The sequence below is a fragment of the Atta cephalotes genome (genome assembly GCF_000143395.1).
Source record: "Atta cephalotes unplaced genomic scaffold scaffold00043, whole genome shotgun sequence".
Lineage (NCBI taxonomy): Eukaryota > Metazoa > Arthropoda > Insecta > Hymenoptera > Formicidae > Atta > Atta cephalotes.
This window is the reverse complement of record NW_012130107.1, coordinates 1175144-1193933: the sequence shown is the minus strand read 5'-3', so window position 1 is coordinate 1193933 and position 18790 is coordinate 1175144. Positions and strand designations below refer to the sequence as shown.

The 18790-nt window shown below is 33.5% G+C and overlaps 1 protein-coding gene across 1 annotated transcript in view; it reads right to left on the bottom strand.

Moving 5' to 3' along the window:
- The window catches only part of LOC105622292, a 36138-nt gene that overhangs the window by 4900 nt on the left and 12448 nt on the right, over nt 1-18790 (bottom strand). The window contains exon 3 of the mRNA XM_012203712.1: nt 15922-16827. Within this exon, the coding sequence (XP_012059102.1) occupies nt 15922-16827 (906 nt within the window). The remainder of the gene's footprint in view (nt 1-15921; nt 16828-18790) is intronic.

Genomic DNA, 18790 nt, shown 5'->3' with positions numbered 1-18790 from the left:
GAGAGAGAGAGAGAGAGAGATATTAGATTAGATGTTGAAAGCAAGAAGTTTGCGATTAAACAGAAACTTTTTATTAAATCTTTATAGTGATCTCAAACGTTCATTGCGCGTGACATTTTAAAAATGAAAAAGCAAGAATTTAATGCCAGATATATTGCTATAAGAAGAACGGATTGGAAGAGGTTAAATCGAATACAGAGATTAAACATTCAAAGGGATAAGTCGCATGATCGTCACGGAAAAGTCGAATGTGGGTTACTTTATTTAGGTCGGTATAGCGATCGAGACGATGCGGTCGCGGTGATGCGATTTATACGATGATCGCGCAACGGTCGTCGCACCCGATGGAAATCCTGTTACTTAAACACAATGTTCTTAAGCAAGAATTTGAAACAGCGATTTCACACGCGGAAACGAGAATGTTTACAGCTGTGGAATTCAAGTTTTTATTGATACCAAGAATTTTTGCGATTGTATTATGATAGTATCGAAAAAGAGAGAATGACGAGAATCAATCGTAAAGAAATCTTGATGAAAGCAAGAGTGTAATCGAATATTTACGCGAGATACAAAATAGATACAAGAAAAATATCATTTTCATATGTCTTGGATTAAAATTCTACTAAAGTTAGCGAATTTCGGTTAATAGAAATCCGTCAATTTTTTATAGCTCGATTATCAACATCAAATCAATTGTATTTTTTATTAATTTCGTTCAATGCCGGTAATTTTGATTTGATGTTGATGATCATCGAGTTATAAAAAATTGATTGATCTTTATTAACCGAAGTTTTTCGCTAACTTCAGCATGAAAAATTTATGTTTTTTGAAGGATATTTATTAATCAAAGTTTTTCACAGAATTATATCATATATACTTATATAATCCGAAATTTGAAAACGATATTTTTTATCATTACTTTTTTGTACAAAAAAGAAAAAATAATATGACACTTATATAGTGTTTTAAAAGTCATTAATAACACTAGCACACTAAAATAATTTTAGCGTGCTTTTTATGCAAAAAAAGCAATGTAAAATGGGATTTTTTTATAATTACATATAGAATAAATGAGTGCAGCTTTTTGCGATTAATAATAAAATTTATGATAAAATTAATTAAACAAATATTAAATTATTATAAACTATAAATTATCAATTATAAATTATAAATTATTTTTATATACCTGAAATATACCAATCACATTCAATAATTTGTAATCTTGATCATATATAGTTTAATTGGAAAAATCACTGTCATTTTTAATATAAAACATGTTTATAATAAAAAAAACTTTGTCATCTAATTTTTCTGAATTTTCGAAAGAAAATTCGAGTTTTGATTTAAAGATAATTAAAAACTAAAAATAAGTTAAAAAGAAAAATAATAAGTTTGTATAAACATGTTTACAAAAAAAATTTCTTGGAGAATTAAAAATTTTACATATACGAATGAAAGGATCCAATCTTTTGTAACAATCTTAAAAAAGAGATTTATCTATAATTTTTCAATATAATTCTACATACAGAGAAATGTCAAAATTTATCTATTCAACCAAGATAAAAATTTCAAAATTTTTAGATAATTAATTCGAATTTTATCCGCGAACTTCAGCAGAACTTAAGATTTGCATGCAAGTTTTGTTACAAACATTATACGAAAAATATAATATTTTTACTGGTATACTTTACTTTGGAGATATCCTGTAAAATACTTGTCAACAATTAACTTCAACATTTTTTATATATATATTAGACTCAGACAAAATAATATGTACATTTCTCTGGGCCAAGTATGACATCATCACGACGATGATTCAGGAATACAAAGTCAAAATAATAATCACTATAATAACAATCAAAAAAACAAACTGGACCATAATGCAGCTGACAGAGAATGCAATATAATTAAGCAAAAAAAACGCCGTTTGATCAATTAAATTGATCAAATGACTTTTTCTTTTACTTAATAATATTGCATTCTTCATCGGTAGCTCTAGTTTTATAAATCAATAGTCGCAAAAATTATATTCGTCATCAACGCGTTTCAAATAATTTTATGCTTTTATTTACAGTCCCTGAGGGATTTCCCTCGAAGCACTATGATGTCACGCGCGTACTTATGTGCGCGAAGAATATCTTAATTCATATTTAAAAAGAAAATCCACCGAAAAATAACAAAGGTTCGTAACTAACGAGAATCAATCTAACTTACTCCAAGAATCAAGATTCTCGAGTGGCACCAGCCGAAGTACAAGGCAAGGTGCGTCCTTCCTGATCCTCATATTTATTTCAAATTAATCCTGGATGCAGACTCCCGGCCGTGTAGTCTCACCGCACCATTTGACACAGAACGTTCAACGAGACGGACAATCTTCGATGCAAGGACACGCCAATCGAAGACTCGTATATAAGATATATATATATATTTTTTTTTTCAACGCTCTCTATTTCGTTTCCTCGAGCGCGAAACACTTATCATCACAGTACCACGATTGGCGGGAGACTGCGGGCTGAACGGCACGAGAGAGTTTACATGAGGCCCCGTCTGCAGATGAGTCACCACGCGGCACGTCGATTGGGCGGCCGTCGCCGTAGCCGCCGCGCCGTGACGTTGTGAATCGTGGCCGATCATTCCCGAACGTACGCGACGTGATGGCGAGTGTGTACGACGATTCTTTACGCGTGCCGCGCCGCGACGATGCGGCCAGTTGATTCTTTCATGCATCGATATACCGGGTGGTTCGTCAAACACCGCGCCAGACGGCGTTTCGTTCTGTTTCTTGCCGCACCGAAAAAAATATAATAACAGCTATTAAATATTAAATAAAATAATTTCAATCTAATGTTCGGTTAATATAATCAAAAATAATTTTAAAATATTCAGTACTTATTACCAAACAGTAGTTAGTAATATATTATTATGTATGGTAATATTTACTAATCATTTAGAAAAATAAAATTATTTTTGGTTATATTAACCGAACGTTTGATTGAAAATATTTTATTCAACATTTCAGCAATATTGCAATGACATTGTAAATGTTGCAACAATGTTACTGCAAACTTCTGTGTTGTACACGGAAAGAACTATTGTATTTTATTGAAATATATAAAAATTTAGCTAGATATGAAAATAATTTTTTATTTTTTGTTGGATCATAATGATAATTGTGTAAGAGATTCAAAATAGTTGCTATAATGTCAAAACTTTTTGCTCATTATGCTTTTCCTAAGTAATTATTTTGATGGTTCAATAAAATTATTTTCAGATCTATATGATAGCTAAATTTTTAGATACTTCAGTAAAAATTCTTTCCATGTATGGAAATAGAACTTTAAAATTTTTGAGATTCCATGTATGGAAATAGAACTTTAAAACTTTTTTGAGAAGACAAACGTCTTCTGCTAGAAATGATTTAAATATCAAAGCTGTGACACATTTTCATCATCGGATCTCATAGATTAAATCAGATAATCCGTTCAGATTAAGCCTGTGGATTCAGACTCCAGGAACGAATGATCTAAAGGTCTAAATATCGAAAGATCTACGCATGGAAATTCCTTCGGTGCCAATGACTAACCGCTTAGAGCGAAACATTTATTATGCTTCCGACGAAACGTCATTCTGTTTTTTCTTTTTATCGCAATTTCAAGGTCTTCCGCGAGACGCTAGATCACGATCAGTGATCAAGGATCCTTAGGATCGCGTCATTGCGTATATGCGGGTGACGTCGTGCAGCTCCAGAACGGAATTTGTAAACCTTTCTGGCATGCACCTTTCATGCAAGTGACACACGATATATATTTAGATTCTTGAATCCTGACTTCTCTCAGAAAGAGTGTGCGATATTTCTTGATATTCTTCCCTAATTCGATTCTTATCTTTTTAATATCCAGAGAATTATCTTGTAACAACTGTAAAAAATTTATACTTCTTGAACCCAGATTCTGGGATCTCTTAAAAATTTACGAGTCTTTCCTATCATACGTTCGATTATTTTTCTCAATATAAAAAAACAAATAAAAAAGACAGTTAATTTATTTCTTAAAGGGATGCTTGCATTTTCAAACTTACAAATTTTCACCTTTACTTACAGATAATCATGGATCTTTTAAGAGACTTCAGAACATTTAAAAAACTTAGAATTTTTCCATTCTCGAATTCTCAAGTTCACGGATCTTCAATTCTTAAATGCCTATAATACTTTAACGAGAACCGGAAAACGTGCAATCACCATGTGATTTTATTACCGGGAAGTTTCATCGTTTCCATCTTCCTCTTGGTGAATTATTCATCAAGAATAAATTTTGAATATTGCAATGTGTACAGCTTTTTTACAGAAAGGATGATGCTTTGGATTCGCAAATTATTAAAATTGAATCTATTTCTGTATCTACAATAAATATTTGTTAATAATCTTCTCAATTTACAGCTATTCAATGGAAGAGAGAAGAGAAGAGGTTTTACAATAAATCTATGTATTTAACATGCACTTTAGTAAGTAAATATCTATCGATTATTTAATAAATAAAATAGCAATCTATATCAATTCATTAAGTGAATAGCTATATATATTGTCATCTAGCAATACAGTCATCTACATCAATTTAATGCGTGAATATTAAACTTAACAAACTATAAGGTACAGATATTTGAAATCTGAAGTAAAGCCAACAGCACCCGATGCATGTTTTCTTGCTGAATCGCTTGCATTTTAATAAATTACTAGAATTGTACCATACAGAACGCATAATTTATTAAAATGCAAGCAATCAAGCAAGAAAACACGCATTGTGTACTGCTAACTTAAGGATTAATATTGTTATAATTTTGAGAAATCTAAAGTTCCTAAAAAAAAACTTCAAATTTTGAACACTTAGATTTTCAGTCTCATTGTTAGATTTTTTCCATAGTAAAATTATTTATTTAAAATCAAACAATAGATGACGAAGCAGTTACGATTATTGTGATTTAGACAGTTCTTCCAAGTGAGAGACTAATCGTGGATTTCACGAATTATTTTAGATGCGAGAAAGTGCAATGACAAAATTAACAGACCCGACACTCGCCAACTTGTGCATTTGTTTTCACGACTGTGCACTAAAATACGGCAAACGTGAAGCAAGTGCCAATTCATTATACGCCAGGAATGACGTACACAATTCATCCAAAGATAAGATCTGCGTAGTATCTACGCAGATACCACAAGAGAGAAAAAAAAACGGGGAAAAGATTACGATATAATATGAATCATTGGTATTTAGTAAAAATTTTGTTTACAAGTGTCCCGTTTACAATATGACGAACGTCTATACGTCTAGAATGTCTATAGATTACAGATAAGTGTTCATTTCTTCGATTTCCCAGCTACTGTTTCATCGAGCCGAGCATTTTTCCATTGCAAATTATTATGTAATCGTATCACGAAGATTTAATTAATGACTAAGCAAGTCGAATATTTTTATTATGACAAACGACTCGGGAAGAGACTTGAGAATTATTTAAGAGCGATTTGAATTTTTCTCCCTCCTCTGCGCGGATTCTTATCAATAGCGTTTAACATATTACGACGCAGTTTGCAATAAAAAAAACAAGTCGCTATCGATGCAATGGATAGATATAAGACAGATATATAATAGGTACATAAACATATCAATCGTATGCACGCGACAACGTAATAATATATTGTTGTACGCACATCATAGGCGTAACAATAATAAAGTAACAGCTCGCGAGTGTCGCACGTCACGCGTACAAGGACACGCCAAGACATCCAGCACGCTAATGCGATCATAAACGTGTTGTTTTTTTTATTTTTGTAGTGCGAAGAAGGCACATGTTCCTTTACGTGATCATGATATGGAGAGAGAGAATTAAATGGCTTTTTAAAAAACAAGAACAGAATGGATTTTCGACAAGATGAGTTCTTCCTTGCGTCTCGCCTGGCTCTTTTCGATCGTTTTCAATCATACGTCATTCGATAACCAATGGAAGGACGCGTGTCGAACATATGCTCGTAAATGTCGTTGATATCGACGCCTGATGCGGTTAAGCATGACTCATTGTCGAAGCACTACGCGCGACCCTGAGTTACGGATTGTCATATCGTCCGCGTTCGATCAACGCAGTCACTAACTATCTTTCGAACGCCATCAATTGTCACCCTTCGCTCATCGATGACACCAATGAATTCTATATAAAGCACGCTATTGTTAAGGATTCTTTTTTTTCGTAATCATGAATTGTGATTGTCGGAAGTGAAAGATGAAAATGTAAATACAATAACAATATAATTCCTCTTGCAAAAATTTTAAAATAAATATAAAAATGGATGATCTTCTATTTCACTAACGTTAAAAGAAAATTTGAAATAGGAAAATTAGTTTGAGATCCAGTAACTAGGTCTATCGAGGCCTCTCTTTAATTTTCGAAAAACTCGATTTTATGAACTGCATTATTTTATAACCATTACTGATAAAAATAAGCTTTGTATTAGATAAATATTGCATTATAAAACAAAACGTAAGCTGATAGCAATTATAAAGGCGACAAATTTTATATGTAAAAATTAATGCATATAGTTAAAAAAAAACCTTGAATAAATTATTTTATAGTTATTATATAACTATAACATAGTTTATTCAACTATGTACAATTTTATATACGGGATTTTCGGTAAAGACCGTAACACTTAAGAATAGACTCCTGAGATCGTTTTGAGACGAAAATTTTAGTGTCAAAATGTCGAGGGTACAATAGTTTTTGAACTATAAGTACTTAAAATTAACGAATCATATATTGCTTAAAATTCGACTGCTTAGGTGAAGTTGAATTTTTTCCATATTACATCTGAACTTCAAACGGTACGATTCGATAAAGTGTTTATAATTCAAAAATTATTAAAACCTCGACTTTTTGATATTAGAGTTTTTATCTTAAATGATCTTAAAAATCTACTCTTAAGCATTGTTACGGTCTTTATCGAACACCTTGTATAAAATTTAATACCACTGTTTTTCTCTGACAATGAATGTATTAGATGTACAACTTTGCTTCCGCCGTTTTCCTATAGATGGTTTTAGCGGTAAGTGATGGTCGAAATAAATAGATCATAGACGTCATACAATAAACTTGGGCATCTGTCAATATAACCCTATAGAAACATTAATCGATTTGTGTCTGCATCGTAAAGTTATTCTCGATTGAAAATGTCAGTTTACGAGCCAAATTCTCGTCATTTGCGGGAGATTTTAATTTTGCTTCAATATGAAGAAATCTGCGGCTGAGGCTCATCGAATGCTCTCAAATACTTATGGTGAGGCCGCTATTAATGAAAGAACGTGTCGTGAGTGGTTTCAACGCTTCAAGAACGATGATTTTGATATCGAAGACCGGCATAGCGGTGGAAGAGAGAAGGTTTTCGAAGATGCAGAATTGGAGACATTACTTGAGCAAGACTCGTGTCAAAATCAAGAAGAATTGGCACATTGGATCATTGGGAGTGACTCAACAAACCATTTCAAAACGCCTCAAAGCCATGGGAATGATTCAGAAGCAAGGAAATTGGGTGCCGTACGAATTGAAGCCGAGAGATGTTGAACGGCGTTTGTTTGCTTTTTGTGAACAGCTGCTTGAAAGGCAAAGACGGAAGGGATTTCTGCATCGCATTGTGACTGGGGACGAAAAATGGGTTCATTACGATAATCCCAGAAAATCATGGGGAGTTCCCGGCCATGCTTCCACGTCGACGGCCAAACCGAATATTCACAGCTCCAAGGTCATGCTCTGTATTTGGTGGGACCAGCTCGGCGTAGTGTATTATGAACTGTTAAAATCGACTAAAATAATCACAGGCGATCGGTATCGAACGCAATTGTATATAATATATATAATATAATATATAAGTATTTAGCTAATAAAAATTATTATCACTTATCTAGTATCTACTGCATTTTTCAATTCATAAATTTTATCGCGGAATGCTCGAGATTTCCCTTCTATCTTTCTTAAGATTATCTTGGTTTTGTTTCCTTCTAGAATAATAGACAAGAGGAAACCTAAAACCTGTATTATTCTTATTAGAGGAAAAGAGATCTAGAAAAATGTTTATTCAACAGAAATAAATAAAATTTCAATTTATCTGTTACAATAAAAGTCTGCAGAATATTTTATAGTTCTTATAGAGTAATATTCAAAAGAATAAAAATTAAATCTCAACTGCATTAAATCCTAAAACTATATCTCTTGAAAAGAAACGTATACGATAATAATGTAACGTATATTGTAGTATTTCCCTGGACTTTTGTTTACATTTCTTTTCAAAAATAGGGATTCTAGTCTCTTATCTGATCTTATCTCATTTATAAACTCCTTTTTTGCTGTTTTTAAAAAATTTCTAGGGCTTCCGCACAATAAAAGGAACAGAGAACAGAGAATAAAAATTTCAACCTATCAGAAACTGTATATCCACAATACATGATTTCTAAAAGGTTGAATTTCTCTGTTCTCTGTTCTTTTTATTGTGCGGAGTCCCCTTAGTCTTCAAGGATCGATTCCAAAGAAGGTTATTATTCGTCTTTTATCATCAATAAAGCTCATATTTATGCGACGTATTTTTCTATGAATTTTCATAGTATGACGCAAGTGATATTGTCATTGGCGGATCGGAATAAGGACCTAACCGATTATTATGACTAATCATACGTGTTTGCAATTAGTCGTTCGAATTCGGAAAGTACTACGCTTTCGAGAATTTTAACCGCCGCAAAAAGACTGACGTCATCTAATTGCCAATTGTGGGCGTTATGACAATAAAATTGAAATGTATCCTCGTTCACAATACACAGATGATATTGTCATTAAGACTCGATTCCGCTATTTTCTTCTTTTCTCAGATTAATAGACAGACAAAGAAAGAAATAAAGAGAATCGCAGATAAATTGCGAGCAAGTCATGCCGATTATAACTTAAATCTAACGCCGGCACGAGACCTAAACGATAATTTTCCACGACTTCACGGATAATCTGGCTAATGGTGGTATCGCTACAGGCGTAAAATCGTGTCTGTCGGATGAGAAGTGAGGAGAAGGGTGCGTCGGAGGGTGAGTCCAACTTGGCAGAGATGATACGATTCAAGGATCGCGCGTGGATTCGGCTGCGGGCCTTATTTTGGGCTAACAGACATAGCGCGGGGAACGCTACACGCTGTCTCCGCTCCCGCCACGAATAACCCGCGGAATCATACCGACTGACTGACTCATCTGCGTGAAACGTAGTAGGAAACCATAGCACGGCACAGCATGGCTCGCTCGCTCGCTCACTCTCGTCCAGTCTCAAGGAAATTCCGACGGTTCGAAGGACGTACGGTCGCTCGTTTTGTCTTGTCCGCGTGCTCGCTGATTCATCTTGCGCTAATAACCCCACGCGACCCTCATTTCTTTCTCTTTCCTTCTCCCTTTCTTTCTTTCTTTCTTTCTCTTTCTATAACCCTCCGTCTCCCTCTGTTGCCCTCTCTTGCATCCGATATTTTCAGAGGGAATTCAAGTCAATGACCGGATGTCTGAATGTGTTGCTCGCTATGGCCGATTAACACTTCGAGCCTGGCGATAGTGGTACTGTATTATAATGCCGTGGTGTAAGGTATACATTTGCAGATTACTATGGAATTGGCTATGTTTAACTTCAGTGAAATTCGACAGAGGACGAAGCTGCGCAAATTAAATGCGAGTCTTGCAAAATATGTTTTATTAGTCTTATATAGATTGTTTATGTTTGATCTATTATATATTACATTATGTTAAAGAATACTTTTTGTAAATTTATGTTTTTTACTTAGAAAAAACGTAAGCAATTAAACTTAAGCAATAAGCAAACAGATTACTCACAGTCGGGCATTCTCGAGAAGGTAAGTCAGATCGAGGAAAATGATTGAGCAATTCATCCATTGTTTACCGTTTCGAGTTTTTTGTGTATTATGGTCTCTATATATTATTCTCTATGATTCATCAATTCATTAATCGATTATGTTAAATTTAATTGTTAAATAATTTTACGTTTTTCTTTTATGCTATGACTTTGAGTTTTTAGACTTTAAATACTTATTTCTTGAATTTTAGACGATAAAGAAAAGAATAATAATGTATAATTTATTTATATATACACATATATATTTAAATAACTAAGAAAAGGCTATAATAAATTTTAATTTATTTTTTAAGTTTTAACAAATTTTTCTGTTGCTATGTATATTCAGACTTTTGATTTGTAACTTTAACGTCCTTGTAATTTTTTGCATCCTTGTAAAATGTATTCCGTGTCGCAATTTGTAAGAATCTTACTTGTCTATACGTAATAAAACTAGCAAATAGCATATGAAATATAAATCAGTATTACATTAACGTGCATCATTAATTGCCAATGCACCATTTACATTTCCCAGGGAAGAACATTGCAGATACACTATAGCGGATCGAGTTGTAATCCTATAACTCTGTTCCAGCTGCCATTCCTTTGTTAAGTATAAACATAAAACAATTCAACATGAACGAGAAAAAGTTAAATGTGTAAACTGAAATCCCTTTTGATACGAGATTTGATTTTTTGCCTTCAGAAAAATTATTGAAAAATAGAAGGATGACATTAACAATACAATTATTTTGAACTTAGTTGAGATGTTTCTTATAGATTTTTGGATGTTAAAAACAATACAGAAAGCCAAATTTTATCAATACATCAGATTTCCTCTATGACTCTCTTTAAGTTAATACAGATTAAATTTTTCCGTATATACAGGATACGAAATTTAAACTTGACCTGTCAGTTATGAGTCGTTTTTTATACGAAGTCACACGACACGAAATGATGAAGTCATATATACTTATAATATTTCTAGTTTGTGATTATTAATACACATACTAGAGAAATTATAAGAGTACATGACTTCATCATTATAGGCATTTCTTTAGAAAATCCTGTATTTAAATCCTTTATAATGTGGCTAAAAAGAGATTAAAATTTAAAAAATGCATTTTTTTAGAGGTTAAACAATACATTCATACTTTCTGATCAGAATTTTAAGATAACGTTTAAGATTAACTTAACTTTTTTACTAAAAAAGGTCAAATATCTCAAAAAATTCATTTGTAGTACATTAAACTTGGATGACTTTGAAAACCCGACGTGTTGGTAAAATCTAACTTATGAAATCGTTTTCAAAAATCTATGAGAAACTTGTCTGGTTAAAGGAATTTGAAAAAAATATATTTTTTAAATTATAGTGTTTACTTTGTACCTTTAATAACTTAAGTTTAAATTTCAATTTAACTTGCGATCTAAAATCTAAATTCAACATATTTTAACATCCACGGTATGAAACAAAAAGAAAGTTTACACTTTACTCGACCGATATAAATAAATTGTTGTCGAAATGAATTTATTAATCTGACACGCGATGTCGTGACAGCAATACAAGCTTAAAATAAGAACAAAGTGACATTACTACTCCTTGCATGTACAAATTCAATTTTCTCAAAAATAAAGCATCAAGATAGAGAAAAATTTTCTATGTTTTTTACATTATCGTTTTATGTAGAATCATTCCAGCATGCTTGTGAAAATCCCTTTTAGCTTATATATCGAAACACCCTCGTATATTTACGTCGATATCATAGAAATAAGTTCACAAGTAATTACGAGATACGGCTAGAGTCATCGGACACCTCGTATTTTTAGATCCTTCATCACGATCCTAGTAGTACTTGAATCACGCCGATACAATACAAAGGGACCTGAAGGGTGATGGAGTAAAGGGGGGAGTCTGAAGCGATTGTGAGCTGGACGCGCGTTAGTCATTGATACATTTTAAAGCGAGCTGTGTATCGGATGACTCATACGTAATAATCGTCATCGACAGCTGATCCAGATGCGTTGTACGTTGTTCTGAGGCGCACGCTCCCCCTCGATTAGACCACCTTCTCGTCGCACCCTTAAACGGAAGGGGGATGAAAAAGCGGTACAATGGAAAAAATACAGCAACCCCCCCGGCTTCAGAGAGCGATGACTAATTCATTAAGCTTCGAATTCAGCTTCATTTATTAACTCTAAATACTCCAAAACGTTTGCTCATACATTAAAATATGTATTTAAGTATTTTCATGAGATTATTATATAATTTATATAGATTTGTTATTATATTATCTATATGAGCTGATATTCACTTTTATAATTATTGTTATATCAAATTTATTATTATTATTAAATTATTTTATAATAATAAATTAATTGCTTAATTTATTATATGTTGATTATATATTACAATTTTAAATTTTATGCATATTATAACTTTTTCTAATTGTTAATAATTATTAATAAATTGTTAATCAATATTGATTCGTATTATAAAAAAAATTATTTCTATTGTAACCTTTTCTATTATTTTCCATCCATATTATCTTTTCTGTAACTTTACAAATAGAATCGTACTTTGAAACTCTTCGTCTTAAAATACAAACTGTACTACGTAGTTTTAAAAGTTGAAAGAACTAGAACTAGAAAGATATAACCGTGAAATAATTGAAATGTCGACTAGAAAAACTGACTACTATTATGATATATATTTGTTGCAATTTTGTTTTATACATATTTTAATAAAATTGAACAATACATTCTATTATTCTTGAATAGTAAAAACGAATAGCTTCTAGCGATCGAATTCTTGTAACAAACTACTAGAAAGTGCGCTAAATGTGAACTAACTCGAATACAAAATACAATATTCCAAGATATGCACGATCTTACAAACGGACGCAACGTCGTTCCGCTTCGTTCCTTTTAAGTCTTTATTCGAGCAATTTTTTAGCCTCTTTCCCGAGCGAAAGTCGACTCGTAGCACGATGGAGGCACGGAAGAGCGGACGCACCTGAAAGGGTTAAGGTCGTAGCGATAGGAAGATCTCGTAGCCTGTACAACTGACTCACATCTAAATATTCCGAAAGAGAATGAGAGACGCAACGGCGACAACGCAGGGGATACGTTATGCAATCGTGATTTTGACATATGGCCGTTCGTGCGCTTAGCCAGCGTAAACATGCCGTAGGGTCGATATACACGGTGACTCATGCCTTCAACGTCGCAGTCAGTCGTCGTCGTCGTCGTCGTTGCCGTCGTAGTTGTCGTCTGAGAAAAATGCGATCGGGACCGACCGGGAGACCAGACGCGCACATTAGCCTCGCCAAAACGAGCCACACGATGCTTTGGTCTCGTATATAGGCGACCGCGAATCGTTACTAATTATGTAATAACCAGACACGATGACAAGAGTGACGTCTATTGCTCGTTGTTGAATAACGAAGAAAGAAATGTTTGAGAATAATAAAAAAATAAAATTGTCTATCTGTAATAAAAAAAATATAAAATATTATAATATATATATATTTTTTCCCCCTTTTTCTTTCCACCGCCTTCAAATTTTATTATTATTGTTTTAATCGGTTCAATAATTTTTTAAAAATATATATTTTTATATATTTTTATATATATTTTTAAACAATTATGTTTATATTATGAATAATTATATCAATTTGCGATTTTATGGATTTCTGAATACGAAAATTAAAAATGATCTAAAAATATAGAACTTAAATCTCTGTCTTTGTATCGTTAGATTCTTATACGTTGATCCTTTGTTTTGAGCATCGTGACATGCTATATATTTAAATCCTTCAACTTTGAAAATTTTATCATTGGAAAGGATTTGATGATACCGTTATCGTGAAACCTACGGTTACGTTGTTTCTTAGAAAATCATGGTCATATTTAGCAATGAATACGCTAAATGTGAGCTTAATATTTAATTCGGCACGATTAGCGTGTAAACTCTGGACAAATCTCCCATAATGCTTCGCTATAATTCATCTCTCCCTGCGCGGCTTCGCGAAAACACGGCGAAAGCGCAGATCGCGGCGCGCAAAATCTGTCCGACTATTCGCGGCGTCATCTCCAACGTGAGTCACTCCTATGAATAGATCCCCACCTTTCGCCTTCATACGCGCCGACGACGAGCACATGATGCCGTCGTCGTCGTCGTCGTCGTCGTTGTCGTCGTCGTCGCAGCCACGCGATCCATTCGATCTCTCCGTCCGCGTTCCCTTCCTTCAAAGCCCTCCGAATCCTCAGTCCCTATTATCTCGCGACAAATTCCATTCAGGAAAATGAATGAGAATATGATTCACCGCCCTCAGCAATCTTCCTAATTTTCACATTCACGTAGCATAGCATTTGGATCTACGATTCTATTGTAGATGAAGGTTGTATTTATCGTTATCCGCTCGAATCTAAATGTTATTACGTGACAACGCGACTTTAAATGTCAATTGAGATTTTCCGTCCAGAGACAACGTTTCCTTTGCTTTTTAATGGAATATGTTCTATTTAAGTCTAGTAGTTTGCATTTAAATGACCACTCGGATTTTTAAATTATGTAAAGGCTGTCTACGTCATTCTTAAATTCTCGCGAACAGTTTTTACGTCAGAAAGACGCGCACAGTATTTAAAATAAAATTATGCCAGTGCTGATTTAGGAGAAAGAAGTGAAGTGGAAAATATGAAGCGAATAAGAGGATAACTGGAGAGAAAAAGAAAATGTAAAATAATATTAAATTAATTATTTTCCTTCAGTAAATATTAGAGAAAATTATATTCGTGCAAAAATATACAAGATGGTTATAGAAAAAATAAATTTAAATCTTTCCAATACTGAATTTTGCTTTTTTAAACAAATTTTTTTTGACCGTTCGTCTTTTTTCATTTCAGTTTCATTTCAAACAGCATCCATAATAATTGCTTTATCTTGCTGATTAATGAAAAAGAAGATTAATGATAAAAACATGAAATTGACGGGAACTACAGAAGACACTTCTACGAAATTTGAATAATAATATATCGTAAAAAGGAAAAAAGTGGAAGACTAGAGAGAGTTAATAGTATATAATATGTAAAATGGTAGCGCAAAAATGGTAGCGGAGAATGATCGACGTAAAAAGTTTCGACGCGCGATTGGCGGGCCGGCAGAAATATCGCGCTCGCATCATCGTTATTTCCGAAAACCAGAGACTCGACTCCCACGTCGAGGACCGGATAGACGACAAACAGTACGCCGTTTCGCGGCCGCTTCTCGCTTTTGTAAACAAATATCGCGCTAAGAAAAAATTATAAGGGAGAGGCCAATGAAGATCGTCAGCAGTGATTGGCGTGTAGAAAACATCGTGATGATTTGTCATAACTTTATAGACTTCATTCTGATCAGAGTCATTGTATCGCTAAATCTCAAGATTATTTCTAAATTATTTGCCTTATATCCCCTTCTAGTAAATCAATTTACCAATTCTACTTATCGTATTATCTTATATAATATAACAGATTTGAACCATAAAACTTTAACTCTATGTATCTCCAAAGAACAATACGCAATATTTATCACTATGTATCTCTAAATAATCATACGGTATCAACTGAAAAATTTGTCTAAGACGTATTGCTAATATGTGTGGGTCATTTGTGCGTAGGATATCTTCGGATATCATTATCTTGCCACTATCAGTTGTACTATATTTGATAGCACAAGAATCGTATCTAGCTAACAAGTTAAATTACAGCCAATATAATAATAATTATATACAGAAATAACTAATTTTCCATTAAAAATCAAATATTCAGTTTCGTTTTGCAATTTACTCTCGGATAAGACAACATAAAAGTTTATATAAATACATTCAGTTTCTTTTAAAAACTTTCGTTCTTCAACGAAGAAACTTGGCGCAAAAAAAATAATCGAGATTATTTGAGCATATTTTCATTTTTATATAAATTTATAAATCAGCACATTGATCAAAGATGTGCGAAAAAAAATCAAAGAGTGCTCACCAATCAGCACAGCCGGCTCCCGATCGTCATCCACGAGTGCAGCAAGTACCAGGAATAGTGGATTCTGAGCGGTCAGATGCTCCAGGTCATCGGTACCTTCGTCGTACACTATGACTTCCTTGAACTGTCTTTTTCTGAGCAGCTCTTTGCCCTCGCGAGCGGATGCAAGATCGGCGAGGGTGGCCTTTCCCAGCTGAAGTCTGCGTCGGTTGAAGCGATCCGAACAAGTGACGTTGATGGCACCGCGTACGTGATTGACATTGTATAATGTAAACGGTCTGCAATCCAGAATCACTGGTGGAACGGCGGAAAGTCGCTCAAGATGCATAAGACGTTGGGCAAGGTCGTCTGCAGTGATGACACGAGTCTTGCTTAACACTAATTGGCGATGAAGGCCGTTTTCGGAGCAGGGGCTGGTAGGTAGGCTGGCAGTCTCCAGTTTGCAGCGCTTCGTAGTCACCGATAGGTGCTGATGATGGTGAAAATGGTGGTGATGATGATGGTGATGATAATGGAGATGATGGAAGCTACGACGATGGACGTCGTCGTCTTCGTCACCGTTCACTTCCTCGTTGATCACGATCGAAGGCGATTCGGTGGAATTATTGTTGCTATTGTTGTTATTAATAATCGACGAAGCGGTCGTTGGTGCTGGGAAGGCGCAGGGATTCGGTCCTGGCTCGCTCAGACTGCGATTTAGCACGAGCTTTAGATTGGCCCGAGGCCGGCCAGCCGATACTGGCTCGCAGCATAGCAAGGTAGACATCGAGGAGGACGATGGAATTCGGTCTTGAGGCCGATGATCGTGCTGATTGTGTCCGCAGTGATGATGGTGGTGATGGTGGTGGTGATTGTTGGAGTTCACGTCGATAGTGCTTACGTCGAGGCACGGTCCTGCGGTCGGCGCTGAAACGTCAACGATCGAGATATGTCAGCAATTCTTTTCACTCTTTTCTCCTTACGTCAGTTGATACGATAGAAGCTCCATATTTGCGCATTCCTTATTCGCGTATTTCTTGATTTCCACAAATTCGTATGTTTGCCAAGAAATATTAAAATAAACGAATAAAGAAACAAAAATTATATTTAGTTGTTAATTAATTTTAAAACTCGTGCAGTTTTTATGTTACAGCAAAATGAAAAAATATAAAAAAAAAAATCTTTTTATTTCTCTATGTTATAATAAGTTAATTGGACCCTATATGACCTATCTAAGCTTTGTGACTTTATTCTAATTTTTTGAATCCAAACTGAAAACTAATGCAAAATCAGATCCAAAAGGGGAAATATTTCTGAACATTTAAAAATATGAAAGATTTTTAAATATACATGAGTGCGGTGAAGATTAAAAAAAAATATAATAGTATTAGATATAAATATACCAATATGATCTAAGTTATTTTCTTTGTCATAAAAAAAAAGTGTTAGAGAAATAGAAAATATAATGAGCCAATAATACTTTTATAAAATTATTTATTAAAAATTTATTAACACATTGGCATGTAATATACATCAAAAAAACTTATTTCCACAATTGACATTTCGAACAATTGACTTATCTATTTACTTATCTCCACAATGTTTAATATGTAAATTATAATCAATAGTTTAGAATAATAAAAGTATACAAAAAATGTTACAATATAGAGCTATAATAATATTAACTACAAAAATTAATAATCATCTCTAAATAGTTATAGAAAGCAATTACTTACCTACGAAATGTTACGTTATAACATTTTGCATTTTGCTTTACTGATAATCACAGAATAAATAACTTGAGCAATAAATTGATCAATCAAGTCAAACGGATAGTCTTACTAATACTATTAAATTCATTATGTAATTACTTATAAACAAGTAGATTATACTTAGTGTTAGACCATATAAGGTCCAGTTACGTTATTTTCACCAGCTTAATTTTTTTTTTATGTTTTCTTTTCCTGTATTCACAATTTATAATTCACAATAATTTTGTAAAATTTCTAATGCTTCTTGCAGACTTTGAATTATTTATATTTCTACATTGGAATCCACAAAGTTCTGTTTTTTTACAACTTGCTAAAAGTCAGTAATCTTATCTTGGCTGCAAATACTTAAAACATAAGAAGGATGGTAATTGAATAAAATTGATAAATAAGTATAAAGTCCAGTATGCCTTCGAATTAGAGTCTTCTAATTTCTATGCAAGACAATAGTTAAATAATTGAATATTTCCATGCTTGCATTTCAAATATAGATTGCCATGTCTTCGAATTTTCGTATCCTTCTTTTAGTCGGTTACAATTCTAATTTGGCAGTTGGATGTCGACCAATGTCCCAAGAGTTACGAAAGATCTGTTGTAAGCGACGATGTACTAACTTAGAAATTACGTGATACACCCGGGATTCGCTAGCATGCGATTTGTTTGTTTTTATAAATAACGCCGCGTACGTATTTACCCGCGTGTCGTTTCGTCTTAAATTCCTAGATCCTTGGACTTTGTTACTCACAAATTTTTGTTTTGATATCTTTTTCATAACTTTTAAAATTCACATATAAAAAATAATCATATAATAAACATACAAAAAGAATGTATCCATTATAAGTTGCTACATCATTTAGATCCAAAGAGAAATTCTAATTTCTGAATTCTCAAATTTTAAATTTCGAAAATGTTACATTGTAGAGTCAATGATGAGATTTTGTATTTTGTATTTTCATGTGACATTTACTTTTCAATAAAATTCGATCTTTTCGTTAAATTCTAAAATGTTAATAGAATTAGATCGAATCAAATGACTCGGTTAGAATCAGCGGCCGATTAAATGGGAAATCATCAGTTATTCTTTCCTTCTCTCTTCCTCTCTCTTTCTCTCTCTCTCTCTC